This window comes from Pan troglodytes, chromosome 7 (genome assembly GCF_028858775.2).
Source record: "Pan troglodytes isolate AG18354 chromosome 7, NHGRI_mPanTro3-v2.0_pri, whole genome shotgun sequence".
Classification (NCBI taxonomy): Eukaryota; Metazoa; Chordata; class Mammalia; order Primates; family Hominidae; genus Pan; species Pan troglodytes.
The window spans coordinates 41772603-41788080 of record NC_072405.2 but is presented as its reverse complement, the minus strand read 5'-3'; the positions used below and the strand labels follow the sequence as shown (position 1 = coordinate 41788080).

Below are 15478 nucleotides of genomic sequence, written 5' to 3'. Positions count from 1 at the left end.
TACAGAGTTATGTAGCCTCATCATGAAAGTTTCATGTCAGAGTTCTGCAGAACATTCTGGGACTCCGAACTGACTTTGCCAACCCCTTAACGCCGTCTCAGCCCCTGTTTCCCTGAGTGAAGGGCAGTGCCTTAAACTGTTGCTCCTCCTCTGTTTTCAGTGATAAGATCAGCTGTAGCATCAAGGAGTAGCAGCAGTGGTGACATGAGCTGGGCAGACAGTGGTGACAGCGATAGTGGCAATGACAATAACCTGGGAGTGCTGTCTAGAGAGTTCTTGCCCGGTTAACTCAATCCCAACAGCGGAGCCTCAGAGACCCACGGACCCACACTCTGGACAATGCTCTTCTCAAAACCTCTCCTCTTCCCAACACCTAATTCTCACTTTTTCTTATTATTGAAAGAAACTGAATTTTGTTTTGTGCTTGGATATTGAAGTTGTCAGAAGTACTTTAATTTGCTTTAAGTTTATTCTGGGGAGTTCTAATAGGGAAGTAGCACTATTCATAGTTATCTCAAACACTAGAAGTTGTTTGAATTTTGTGAAACAAATGATTTAATCCAAAGCAGAAAATGAGAAAAAACTCGGGTCACTGCAAGTTTAGTTACAGCTGAGGTGATTAACAATAGTTGTAATTTATGAACTATTGCTATTCCTACAATAGTCATATTTTGCCAATTGTTTCATGAGCTTTAACATTTTTTTGGCCTTAGTTTTCCCTTCAGATGGGTAAAAGGCTCTGTAGTAAAATCTTTTAGCAAAAAGAAAGTCTTTATCTCTGTTTAATTAAGTGTCAAGAACACAGTGGAGAGGATTTGTCATTTGCGATAAAATTAGAATGTAGTCAAACAATGTAACTGGAGACCTTCACCCCAACCTGATTATTCTTTGTGGTTACCTGGGTCTCAGTATTCTGTATATTTTAATTCTTAGCTCAGAGAAGGAATTTACAGCACAGTACCTGAATGGGGAGTGTGTTTTTGGTTTCAAGTATTTTGGTGGTTTCTTTCTTAAAAGGAGTCTCATCTTCTGATTTTCTATTTTTCCTTCTTAAATAAAAGGCTTGCATTTTTCTTTTACATTATCACCAGATGGATGAAGAGAAGGGAAAATAGAAGCCTAGGATGGTGATAACAAGGGGTTAGAACCAAGAAACATAGTATTTTTAGAAAAATCAAGGAGCAAGACAGCAAGAGAAAACTTGCAACAGAACTTGGAATAATCAGTTGATCAGATGGAAGTTCCAAGTTTTGAAATGGACCTCTGTATTAATCATATTCTGATAGGAAAACAAATTATTCTAGGTATTTCAAACAGTGGGAATGTATTACAAGAATTGGTTACAAAGGGGCTGAAGGGCTGGTGGAGCAAAATACAGAAAGAGAAGGTTATACAGAATGAATAACTGCAGGAAATCCCTGCTACGCTTTGACTGGAGAGGCACAGGAGGGGTGGCATTGCCCAGAGTGTGGGCCAGTGGGTCTCTGAGGCTCTACTGTTGGGGGTGAGTTAACTGGGCAAGAACTCTCTAGCCAGCACTCCCAGGTTATTGTCACTGCTACTATCGCTATCACCACTGTCTGCTTAGCTCACGTCACCACTACCATTACACCTTGATGCTACAGCTGATCTTATCACAGTCAGGAGTGCTAATGCTTGCTCTGCTACATGAGAATTGGAAGAGTTTCCTACTCTCTTCCTTCTGAGACAGGATAGTTCCCGTGACTCCCTTGTGGGCCTTGCGACAGGGATGGCTTGTTTACTTGTTTACTTGGCCACCATGCTCAAACCCCTTGCAGGAAGGGGAGCATGCAGGTGAGCGGGTGCAGGAGCCTGGGCAAATGCTTTTGGGCGCCAGCAGGAACAAAACGCATACCAGCCTACGGCAGTGTCTAGGGGTTGCCTGTGACCTCTGAAGCCCCAGAGGGCATGTGTTACAATCAGTGCTCTTTTAGCACTTGTCGTCCATGGATGGCTAAGTGTTAAACAGCTCAGTGGAGAGTCAGTTTGACAGCCTCTTGAACCTACGCTCAGGTCCTTATCCAGTGCCCAAGAGGAATGAGGTCAAACTGACTTGAAGGGTGGTGAATGTGGAGATTTTATTGAGTGGTGGAAGTGGCTCTCAGTGGGATGGGGAGCTGGAAAGGGGATAGAGCGGGAAGATGATCTTCCCCTGGAGTTTGGCCGGGGATGGCCAAAGTCCTCTCTAACTGTCCCTGGCCAAACTCCTCTCCAATCGTCCCCGGCCGAACTCCTCTCTGACTGTAATCTCTGATGTCCAGCTGCCTCTTCTCCTCTCCATGTTCAGATGCTCCTTCTCTTCTGCTTTTCTGCCACACCGCTCTGCTCCTCTGCCAGTGGAGCTTGGGGTTTTTATGGGCACAGGATAGGTGGTGGGGCAGGCCAAAAGGCAACATTTGGGCAGGAAAGTGGGGATGTAAATTTCTCATTTAGGGCCGAGGGTCCAGGCTTGAGGGTAGAACCCTTGCCAGGGACCCCACCCTCTTCTACCCAGTATTTCACTGCCTCCTGTCTGTATCATTCCCACCTTCAGTCTTCTTACAGTGCTCCTAGTTGTAACACCTAATTGCAAGCCAGTTGTCCAGGGAGCCTGAGGAATGAAGTTTGCAGAGTTTCAGCCCCATACAATAAGGAGCATAGCATAGAAGGTTGGACATGGAGCTGAGCAACTGACAAGCCAATGACTCATGCAGCCTCCTCTTAGAAAAAAGTACTAAGCTGACTCTGTGCTCTTTATGAACCTGGATTTGGCTGAGAGTACTGTAATCTTGGGCTAAAGACTGTTGTACTAATAAGGCTAGTGTTTTAAATCCGAAAGGCAGGTGTGTTGGGGGACATTGGTGTATCTGGAAGAAATTTTTCTCCACCAGAAAGGAAGTCTCTGCTTTAAATTCTGTGCTTTAGAGATGGATTTATATGAGCATTGGCACATTGACCCATTATGGTGGAGATCTTTTTTTTTTTAATTTTTAACAGCAAAACCTTTCATGTATATCATGTTTTGTTTCTTATAGGAAATTGGCATTGGTATATTTGAAATCATTCCACGAAAAATATAAATGTGAAAAACAACTTTATCGCTGGCTTACAGTATTGGTTCAGCATGTGAAAGATTAAGGGGCTACTCAGATCTGGGGCAGTGTTGCTAAGTGGCAGGTCCTTATGTGATCTGGAGTCAGTCTGGACATTGTGGGTAAAGAGGGGTGAGACTTCGAACAGGATTTGAGTGAACTTCCACCCTCACTCCAAAGAAGAAGAGGAAATGAGTGGTTCACTTGTGGGGGTCCTGAGTGGATGGATGGGAAGGTTTGAGGGATTAGGTGAGGGTCAGTTAGCAAGCAAGGGAGAGTCATCTCTTTCCCCCTTTTTACCTCATGCCAGGTCCCAAGAAGAATCACCACCTTTGGCAGAAAATGATGGTAATTTTTATTTTATTTTATTTATATTTTTTTGAGACAAGATCTCGCTCTGTCACCCAGGCTGGAGTGCAGTGGCGTGATCACGGTACACTGCAGCCTCAACCTCTTGGGCTCAAGCGATCCTCCTACCTCAGCCTCCTGAATATCTGGGACTATAGGTGTGCACCATCACATCCAGCTAATTTTTTAAAAACATTTCTTGTGGACAGGGTCTCACTATGCTGCCCAGGTTGGCCTTGAACTCCTGGGCTCAAGCAATCCTCCTGCTTCAGTCTCCCAAAAGGACACAGCAGTTTTATGGTAGAGATTATTTTTTAAAACAGATTACCTTTGGAGAGCATTCTGCAGAAGCACTTCTCTTTTCCAAATTAAGGCAGGCTGGGCTTTCCACATCATTAGTGTGCTAAAGCTGGCTAACATTTCTGTGGGTGTAATTGCAAGTACCAAGAATGTCATTCCATGGAATCAACATTGCAGCAGGGCCTGTCATCCCTCTGGTCCTTTCCTATTTGCTGGTCCAACGTTCTTGTCCCCACCCGGGATTTTCAGCTCTAGATGAGTGATTCACACTGCATTAGTAAAGTGAGGTTAATAATGTATGTTGCCTTCTGTTTTCACCAGTTTGTGTGGGAGTAATGAAAGAAGAGGCCATGCTCCTGCAGAAGGAGAGGGGCATATAAACACATCCCATAAAGTATGTCACTCTCAGGCTCCTCTGCTCTTTTAGATCCAGTCTCCATAGTCAGCAATCTGCCACCCTTTGCCAGCATTCATTTTATTCCATTTGTATTCCAAGTTGCAATTCCCTTTACAGTGCACATTAGTGCCAAAGATCTGTTTAGCTGTTGTTTAAAGGAACGAATACGTTTGTCAGAATTCAGTAAACACAAAATAACCCAGAGGAATGAAAGTTTGAATCTGAAATTGTTAAATGTAAGAGCAGTGAACATGACTAGAAAACTAGTGAGCCAATTGCACATACATTAGTCACATTTTTGTGGATATACCATAGGTTAATTGATTTTCATTTCTCTATAGACTCCAGTTCCAACTCTTGTTACAGTAGGCATTGCGATGGAGTTGGGGAGAGCTAAATAACTCAGTTTTTTTCTGAGCCACATCCAATACCTTTTAGAAATTGTCCGATATTGACACTTATGTTCTAGGCCATGATATCCCCAGTGAAGTAGTTTAGGTTGGTCATGGTTCTTTTTTTGTTTTGTTTTGTTTTGTTTTTGAGACAGAGTCTCACTCTGTCGCCCAGGAGGGAATGCAGTGGTGCAATCTCGGGTCACTGAAACCTCTGCCTCCCAAGTTCAAGCAATTCTCCTTCTCAGCGTCGAGTAGCTGGAATTATAGGCATGCACCACCATGCCCAGCTAATTTTTGAATTTTTAGTAGAAACAGGGTTTCACCATGTTGGCCAGGCTGGTCTTGAACTCCTGACCTCAGGTGATCCACCTCAGCCCCACAATGTCCTGGGATTACAGGTGTGAGAGCACCATGCCTGGCCAGGTTGGTCATGGTTCTAATTTCAGTATTCTTCAGCACTTACCATCTGAAGCTCTAGGCTTAGGAGAGATGGATGCTTGCAGGGCAAAATGACGTGTTTTTATTTATTTATTGTTTTTTTTACTTTTTGAGACAGAGTCTCACTCTGTCGCCCAGGCTGAAGTATAGTGATGTGATCTTGGCTCACTGCAACCTCTGCCTCCCCAGTTCATGCAATTCTTCTGCCTCAGCCTCCCGAGTAGCTGGGATTACTACTACCATGTGCCACCATGCCTGGCTAATTTTTGTATTTTTAGTAGAGATGGGGTTTCACCATGTTGGCCAGGCTGGTCCCGAACTCCTGACCTCAAGTAATCTGCCTGCCTTGGCCTCCCAAAGTGCTGGGATTATAGGTGTGAGCCATTGTGCCCTGCCAAAATGACCTATTTTTAATCTTCTCCAGAGAAGTTTAGTTTGAAAGCATCTGACAATCTCACAGAAAACCTATATTAGCGTGATTGCACACAGGCACACGCATGTGTGATTGTGTTTTGTGTGGATGTATCTCAGGGAAGTTACCAGGAAATGCTTTTATAGATAGCAAACATGGGAAATATTTCTGGAAGGCTAGGTCCCTTTAACTTTCCTCTCTATTAATAAGCATCTCCCACTATTAAAGGCAGCTGCACCCCTGCAGACTAAACATAATTCAGATGAATGCAGGAGACCTTCTCATTTTCATTTTTAAAATGGCCTGTTGCTTCTTCATGCATGCGTATGAATAGATTCTGCAGGCATTTTTGGCCACTATAGATTGTATGCAAGAGGGATCTCAGCCTCTTCTCCCCTTCCTTCCCACATGGAGATTCTCATATCAATATAGCTATGAGTGAGCCTGTAAGCCTGCATCTCCTAGTTGTCATGAATGACAGGCTCATTATACCTAGTGCAGGTTTGGAGTCCTGTTCCTATTAGCAACACAGCCTGAGTGGACCTACATAGTGGCCACAAGAGTCTAGACACAGCTGCCTTCAGCTCTTCCTCGTCTTTCTTGATGTAGACCAGCAGAGTTGGGACTTGAGCCCTGTCCATTCTCTGAAGCACCTGAGGCAGGCTTTGTGTCTTTCTGCTTCCCAGCTCTGCATCTGGTATCTTTGCTGAGGTGCACCCATGCTGAGCTAGGTTAAGAATCTTCCATGTGCCACCTAGTAGGTAGCAGCAGACAGTGAGTGGTGTTTGGGTCACTCACTCAAATCCCCTGTGCCTGATCCCCCCAGTTAATTCTGGACCCACTTTTGTTTTAATCATATCCTCTTTAATCTCTCATCTCACACCTTAAATCCCTGCTTCTGATTCCTGTGGACTGGACTCTAGTACTTTCTCTCCCAGGCAAATGGCCTTGATTCTCTGTTATGCCTTAGGCGGCAACTTTGTGTTCTAACTCAATTTTATAGGTTCTGGTTCCTATCATTGGCCTCTCAGCCAGCTTAGACCCTTTTTGAGCAGCAGCTGTTGTACTTCAATGCAGTCAGTTGCCTTTCTTCTCACATTCTCTTTCATATCCTCATGTTTCTCTATCTTAATGATTATTAACCTTTGCCAGCCATCCAACTTTATATGCCATTAGATTTCAGGTATATGGGTGAGTGTTCTTTTTTAAGCCTAAGGTCAAATATAGCAAATGCCAATAAACAAGGACAAGCCCATTTTTACGTTAGTATGTCATTGCCAAAGATTGAGAATAAAAGCCTGCTATCAAAACAGAGGCACTTTCTTCAGCAATTTCTCTGTGCTTAGTACATGTCCTGTGACATAATCTTATCTGATCTTTGTTTAAAAGCCTTTCTTGATTAATTGATTTCTCATTGATGTAGTGTTGGCACTGAAGAGTTTATCTTTATTTGTGGGAGTGTACACTGGCATTAAATAATTAATTTTTATGAGCTCTGCCAGAAAATGTTGATAAAGTTTTATTTTGGCATAAATATATATTCGGTATTTTCTTTTCCAGTGGGTATTGGAAGATGAATTTTTTCCTGTTTCCTTATATTTATTTTAAAAAAACTCAAGGGTCTACAAAATTATCCATGTCAAGAATACTTCAGAAATTGTATATTACCTATTGTGTTATTGTCTTAGTTCTTCTTTCTCAGTTATTGAAATAAGTTCTCCCTGATTGGATCTCCACCCATGCAGCCAGGAAACAATCGCTTACCACATCCATCACTTCTGTCTGCACATCATCATGTTTCAGAGGTTTTTCAATTAATCCCGTGGATGCTAGGATCACTCATAATTGTAATCCTGTTAGGCCTTCTTTATTTCTCCATGCGCTTGTTAATTCCTGTCCATCCTGCAGTGGTCTGTAACATAGTGCTATTATCAGCTCTTTCATCTTTAAAAGCCTCTTGTCTACCATTTTGACTAAGATTGATTAACTGCACTTTGCTGAAATCGATCATTTTGGATTAAAAAAAATCTATCCTCTATATTTCTTCTGGCTACTTTTGCATGGTTTCACTTTTTTTTTTTTTTTTTTTTTTTTTGCAGTTAATCAACCTGCTGACCTGGTTGCTTTCCTTTTTTGGCTTCCTTTCTCTTGCTCTTTTCTTTTTAAAGAACTGTCTTTATCTCTTTATTTCTCCTATTTACTTGTAGGTAACACTTTCAGGAAGAAAAGCCCATTGCAAGAGGCAATGGAATAAATTCTCCTTTAGAACCTGGCCAGACACGACTCCTGTTTCCTTTTTCATAAAATGAGAAATGATAGTCCCCCTCTTTGGTGATCCTCTCCCTCAGTAGTTTCTGGGGTGAAAGCTTTGTGACTGACTGCCAGGCACTTTGCAGTGACACTGTAACATGCTTCATATGTGTGTGTGTGTGTGTGTATGACACACACACACACACACATATTTTGAGACAGAGTCTTGCTCTGTCACCCAGGCTGGAGTGCAGTGGCTCAATCTTCACCTCCCAGGTTCAAGTGATTCTCCTGCCTCAGCTTCCCAGGTAGCTGGGATTACAGGCAATGTGCCACCATGCCCAGCTAATTTTTGTATTTTTAGCAGAGACAGAGTTTCACCATGTTGGCCAGGCTGGTCTCGAACTCCTGACCTCAAGTGATCCACCTGCCTTGGCCTCCCAAAGTGCTGGGATTACAGGCGTGAGCCACCGTGCCCGGCCACATGCTTCTTATTCATAGCCTCAGACTCCTCTGTATTCTAATCTTACCAGGTAGACCCAAACTTAGCAACATTCTTTTGGAAATACTAATTAATATCTCATTTTCTTCTCCTAGGTACTGACTTTAACATAGATAGCTTACCTCTGCCTCGGAAAGCCCATCATGACTGGGCTCTTTTTCACGAAGAGTCCCCGAAAAACAATTATAAGCTCTTTCATAAACCAGTGATCACCTTGTTCAACTACACTGCCACGTTCAGCAGGCATTCCCACTTGCCACTAACTACCCAATACTTGGAGAGCATTGAAGTCCTGAAGTCACTCCGATACCTAGTTCCTTTGCAGTCCAAAAACAAGCTTAGAAAAAGACTTGCTCCGCTGGTGTATGTACAGTCAGACTGTGACCCACCATCAGACAGGGACAGCTATGTTCGCAAGCTGATGACTTACATCGAGGTCGATTCCTATGGTGAATGTTTACGAAACAAAGACCTCCCTCAGCAGCTGAAAAATCCAGCCTCTATGGATGCCGATGGCTTTTATAGGATCATTGCACAGTATAAGTTTATCCTAGCTTTTGAGAATGCAGTTTGTGATGACTACATCACTGAGAAGTTCTGGAGGCCACTGAAACTGGGGGTAGTCCCTGTATATTACGGATCCCCCAGCATCACAGACTGGCTTCCAAGTAACAAAAGTGCTATTCTTGTATCAGAATTTTCTCACCCCAGGGAACTGGCAAGTTACATCAGACGACTGGATTCTGATGACAGATTGTATGAGGCCTATGTAGAATGGAAGCTGAAGGGTGAGATCTCTAACCAGCGACTTCTGACAGCTCTCAGGGAACGGAAATGGGGAGTGCAAGACGTCAACCAGGACAATTACATCGATGCATTTGAGTGTATGGTGTGCACCAAGGTGTGGGCTAATATCAGGCTTCAGGAAAAGGTAAGCAAATCAAAGGTGGGCATAGAGCCAGCAGGCTAGCCATCTTGATGTTCTCTGCTCTCCTGCATTTCCTTCTGTTGTTGCCACCTCATCAGTGTTCTTCATTCCTATCAGAGAGACCGGGCTTTGCAGGAAGGTTGAATATTCCATTGCTACCTTTTGGGACTGTCATGAAGTTTACAAGCCCTGGACAGGCCTTCATTCCTGAAAGCCTTCATTTTCCTTTATTGTTTCTTCTGGAGGATCCCATGCTGCAGGTGCTGGGCAGTGACACAGAAAACTGCAGAAAAGGGGAAGAGTCCCTAACATAAAAAATTAAGAGTTCTTGCCAGGCATGGTGGCTCACACCTGTAATTGGAGCACTTTGGGAGGTTGAGGTGGGTGGATCACTTGAGCCCAGGGGTTCGAGACCAGCCTGGGCAACATGGCAAAACCCCATCTCTATTAAAAATATAAAAATTAGCCGGGCATGGTGACATGCACTTGTAATCCCAGCTACTCGAGAGGCTGAAGTGGGAGAATTGCTGGAATCCAGGATGCAGAGGTTGCAGTGAGCTGAGATCATGCCACAATACTACAGCCTGGGCGACAGAGCGAGACTCTGTCTCAAAAAAAAAAAAAAAAAAAAAAAGAGTTCTGCTTATCCACACGGTCAATCCTTTAGCCTCTCCATCAATGCCATGGCGAAGGAGTATGATAATTTCTGCCAGACCTCTCACACTGACACTCCACAGCCTCCACTTTCAAACTCATTTTCATTTTGCTTGCTGCTCTAATATTTACTCTTTCTCTTTCTGGCAAACATGTGCTTATTAATATAAAGAGAAACTACTGAAATAATGATGGGGATAATCCTTATAAAAACTTTCTTAAATTGTTATGAACTTCTTAGTAATGTCTTCAAATTTCTAGATGGTGCTTGGTGTTTGTTTGCTTACTTTATTTGTTTATAATGGGAATGAACCTACTTTATGTGTAACTTAATTTATTCAAAGGAAATTTGTTGAAAGAAAAAGATTACTTTCAACTTCTCCTGAAATTTTTACACAGTGAGGTGGCCCACACATGGCACTTGCCTATCACCCATCATTGCTGTGCCAGACTCTCATAGATGTTAAGGTTTTATCTAAATATTTTCTTCTTCTTCTTCTTCTTTTTTTGAGACTGAGTCTCACTCTGTTGCCCAGGCTGGAGTGCAGTGGCACCATCTCAGCTCACTGCAACCTCCACCTCCCAGGTTCAAGCAATTCTTGTGCCTCAGCATCCTGAGTAGCTGGGACTACAGGCATAAGTCACCACACCTGACTAATTTTTGTATTTTTAGTAGAGATGGGGTTTCACCATGTTGGCCAGGCTGGTCTCGAACTCCTGACCTCAGGTGATCTGCCTGTCTCAGCCTCCCAAAGTGCTGGGATTACAGGTGTGAGCCACCACGTCTGGCCTTATCTAAATTTTCTGAAGGCCAACAACTTTTCTTAAATATTTACATGTTTACTTTGGTTATTATATGAATTTTAGGTCAAACATAAACCTAAACAGTGTGTGAAATTATCTTTAGGTATTGTATGTATACCATATGGGGCTCTCAGATACTAACTATGTAAATGGTAGACAAATTTAAAATATTTGAAATATATTTTTTAAGATTTTAAGAATTATTAAAATTTAAATTCTTCTTTCTTGTTTTGTATAACTGTTCAACTCATAAAATCATTTATTTTATGCTGACTGTCTTGGTCCACAACATGAACACTAAATATTACATCATTCTTCTCAGAGAATGCATCCTGATTTCTGATGGCTTCCTGTATGATCTAATTTATAGGGCCATAAGCAAAAAATTAAATACACACACACACACAAACACACACACACCCACCCATGTGAAAACATGAGAGAGTAGAGACCACATTAATTGCCCATGCTATACGAATTATTTATTCTCAAAATATATCAAGGTAGAAAACAGAATTTCTGAGGGTGATGATTTGCTTGGGCTAGGTTTCAAGACCATTTCAAGGCTTCAAGATTATATTCACAGAAAACTGAAATATGCAAACCCTAACTGCTTCTGTACCTCACAAAAACCCTATTGAGATAATTATTGCGAACTGGAAGAGAGGGTATGCTGGCGTTGGTAAATAGCTTTTTTTTCTGAGACAGAATCTCCCTCTGTCTCTCTGGCTGGAGTGCAGTGGCGTGATCTCGGCTCACTGCAAGCTCCACCTCCCGGGTTCACGCCATTCTCCTGCTTCAGCCTCCCGAGTAGCTGGGACTACAGGCACCCGCCACCACGCCTGGCTAATTTTTTGTATTTTTAGTAGAGACGGGGTTTCATCGTGTTAGCAAGGATGGTTTTGATCTCCCAACCTCGTGATCCTCCCGCCTCGGCCTCACAAAGTGCTGGGATTACAGGCGTGAGCCACAGCGCCCAGCGGGTAAATAGCTTTAGAAAAGATGTAGGAGATCATTCCTGCAGTTCTAACAGAAACAGCTAACTGAATGTGGCATTTCAGAATGCCCAAAGGTAGTATGATTGGATGTCCTTCTCTTTGGACTCATTGAGGAAAATGAGAGTAGGCTTTTCTCCAGCCTGCTCTGATTCCTCCCAGAGAGGTGGTCAGCGAAGATGATTAGGAGGCTTTGCTTGCATTTTAATGAAGTAGTTCCAATTCCAAAATGCTAATGTGCTTATTATTGAAAAGCAGAATAAAACGTTCTATGAAAGTAAATGAAAAGGTATTAGACTTTTTTTTTTTTTTTTTTTTTTTTTTTGAGACGGAGCCTTGCTCTGTTGTCCAGGCTGGAGTGTAGTGGCGTGATCTCGGCTCACTGCAACCTCTGCCTCCTAGGCTCAAGCGATTCTCGTGCCACAGCCTCCCGAGCAGCTGGGATTACAGGCGCATGCCACCACACCTGGCTAATTTTTGTATTTTTAGTAGAGACGGAGTTTCCGCCATGTTGACCAGGCTGGTCTCGAACTCCTGACCTCAGGTGATCCACCGGCCTCGGCCTCCCAAAGCTCTGGGATTACAGGCATCAGCCACTGCGCCCAGCCACCAGTTTTCATTTGCACTTATTTTACGGGATTCGTTCTATATGGCACAACATAAAGTAAGCTACTTAAGTATGTTTCATTTTTTATTTTCCTCTTTCAGCCAAAGTGATTCTCCTGCCTCAGCCTCCTAAGAAGCTGGGATTACAGGCACCTGCCACCAGGGCTAGCTAATTTTTTTTGTATTTTTAGTACAGATGGGGTTTCACCACATTGGCCAGGCTGATCTCGAACTCCTGACCTCAAGTAATCCACCTGCCTTGGCCTCCCAAAGTGCCGGGATTACAGGTGTGAGCCACTGCGCCCTGCCTTCCTTCACTCTTGGCCAGTGATTTGACTATTCTTGGCTGCTTGCCTGATAGGGTGACCCAGACCCTCTTCCCTCAGGAGCCTGTGGTTGCCTTACCCCTCTGAGACTGTGATCATGGCAGTTACACTTTCCCCCGTTCATCATGGCCCCGTCCTCGACAGACCCTGTTTGCTTCCACTGTGTAGTGGGAATGCCATCTCCTCATGAGTCCATTACCACGACCAGTACAATAATTTCTTCATTTTCCTGCTTGCACAATGAATTCAAAGTGACCGGGTAGCAGTTACAGTTCTGTAGATTCAAGTTCAGTGGGCACCTTCCTGTTCCCCTAATGGAAAAGAATGCCCCTTCCCCCACCACCTGGGAACCAGGAACCTGGAAAGCCTAGGGTTGCAGGGATGAGAACCACAAAATAAGCAAGTGGGTCACTGGGAATGAGGGTGAGATTAGTCAGTTCTACTTCAATGGGTTGGTTCCTGTATCTAGTCTAGGTATTTGGAGCACAGTCCCACGTATGGACTACTGGTGTCTTAAACCCAGAGAGTATTGTCCTTGAGCTGAGCTATTTATAGGCTATTCCATAGTTCTTTGAGGCTGGCTTCTTCTGAGTGATGGAGTACCTGGTAAAACCAGTGACTGCTGTGCCCACTGTCACATTGTTGTCACAGTGTCATGTGTCCATTTTGGTACCTCTCTCACCATGCAATGGGTCCCTGAGTCTGAGTTAGTGTTGTACAAAATACCATGTTGCTGAAGAAGGTATTCTTTTTTTTTTTTTTTTAGACAGATTCTCACTTTGTCACCCAGGCTGGAGTGCGGTGGCACGAACTTGGCTTACTGCAACCTCTGCCTCCCGCGTTCAAATGATTCTCCTGCCTTAGCCTCCTGAGTAGTTAGGATTACAGGTGCTCACCACCATGCCTGGCTAATTTTTTATATTTTTAGTAGAGACGGGGTTTCACCATGTTGGTCAGGCTGGTCTTGAACACCTGACCTCAGGTGGTCTACCCACCTCGGCCTCCCATAGTGCTGGGATTACAGGTGTGAGCCACCACGCCCGGCCTGAAGAAGGCATTCTGTAACCCCTGAGTGATAGAGTAGGCAGAGGTATGGGGGACAAGGAAGTTCCCCATGAGTATATCTAAGGTAGGTGTCAATTTCAGCAAGGACTAATTGCTATTCCTTCTCAAGTAAAAGGATTTTAGCCTGTCACTGGGAGACTAGAGACTAGATATTCTCCTCAAGGAATTGTGCCTTATCAGAAGCTTTAGCATTGATCATTGTTGCTGGTAGATCAGGTCTTCAACAGTGGCAGTGATGAATTCTGCCTTTGAGTGAGAGCCAAAGCTCTTCTGTTCATGCATAGCCTCCATCATTCCTACAATGTCCTGTTCATGGGTCAGTGGAACCAGTATTGGGGTAACAAAGGGACAGGCTGGCTGAAATCCAATAACTCATAATACCTACCTGCTTGTTGTGAGCTTTCTCTCAGTGGCTGCTTATTGGTGTGCATCAATATCAGATACTGATTGGAGCCGTGTTGATCCTGTGTAGATACCAGTTTCAGCAAGGCAGCTGCAGTTGGAACTACTGTCAGGTTAAGTTCCTGGTAGTCCCCTACCATCTGCCATGATTTATCTGTTGTTTTTTTTTTCAGGGGTCAGAACAGTGAATTAAATGGTGGTGGTGGGGATTATGATGGGGAAAACTCCTTGGTCTTGTGGGGCATTGATCTCTACAGTTTTTCCAAGACGATGGTGTTGCTTCAGACTTACTATCCTGTCTGAGGGGGCAGTTGTTTTTTGAGACAGAGTCTCACTCTGTCACCCAGGCTGGAGTGCAGTGGTGCAATTTCGGCTCACTGCAACCTCTGCCTCTCGGATTCAAGCAATTCGCCTGCCTCAGCCTCCTGAGTAGCTGGGATTACAGGTGTGCACCACCACGCCCAGCTAATTTTTGTATATTTAGTAGAGACGGGGGTTTCAACATGTTGGCCAGGCTGGTCTTGAACTCCTGACTTCAAGTGATCCTCCAACCTCAGCCTCCCAAAGTGCTGGGATTACAGGTATGAGCCACCGTGCCTGGCCACTTACCCAGTTCTTGACAGTACACCCTAGCCTTTGCTGCTTCTCTTGGTATTTAAGCTATTTCTTCTCAGAGTAGGGCCTCTGTTTCTCACTTAGGTGTTGAGTGCTGGTGATAAAGCAGGTGATATTAATTTTAATGGGGCTTTACCACCAGCAATGGGGCTTTTATTGCCATCAGGTGAATAATGCTCTTTAGCGCCACTCCTGGTACTAACGATCTTAACCTGGCTTCCACAGAAAACAGAAATGGAAACAGAGGCATCTGTGCTGTGATTCTGTTAGGGAGTGCAGTCCTAGAGGGTTGGAGGGAGGAGTAGGGGAGTGAACCAGGGAAGGAAGGAGGGCAATGCGATGATGTTACTGAGCTGAGTGTTAAGTGGGAGTGATTGGTTCGTCCTCAGGACCCTGCCCCTGAGAAGCACATACTGCACTCGGAATCATTCCTTCTAGGTAAGGAAGGGGAGAAAATTGATCCATGGGCCCTGCTTTCTCCGTGGTCCAAAATTTGCCCCACTGGTCCTAACTTGCTCTACCTTTTGGGTTACACATGTGTGATATGGGTGCTGAGAAGAGTTCCACAGTGACTCCAACAGTTAAATTCTAGAGCAGGAAGTCACATGGAAGGAGGTGAGGTGTACTGTTGGTCAGAGCCCTGCGCAGGTGGGGCAAGGGATAGATGAAGTTGAGAAGTTCAGGAATCTGCTAGAGGGCGGTACTCTTACCCTCGTTCATGCCTACTCTCCCCTAGTCTAATGATCTACTGTTAAGTTTCTTTGGACAATACTCAGGGGCTGCTGGGGTAGGAGAACGTCGGTTTCTTGCTTGTGCACAGTGATGATTTGGGTCTTCAGTTGCCTCCTACAAAACTGGCAACCACTTCCCTTTCAGCCCCTCCTTTACACCCACTGCCAGAGGTTCTGTGCACCACCAAATTCTGCAGCATCTTGTGCACGCTGCAGTG

At 44.1% G+C, this 15478-nt stretch overlaps 1 protein-coding gene across 2 annotated transcripts in view; it reads left to right on the top strand.

Moving 5' to 3' along the window:
- The window catches only part of FUT10 (fucosyltransferase 10), a 104602-nt gene that overhangs the window by 78598 nt on the left and 10526 nt on the right, over positions 1-15478 (top strand). For both annotated transcript variants that reach the window (XM_054656640.2, XM_054656641.2), the window contains exon 4: positions 8230-9065. In XM_054656640.2, coding sequence (XP_054512615.1) covers positions 8230-9065 — 836 coding nt within the window. The remainder of the gene's footprint in view (positions 1-8229; positions 9066-15478) is intronic.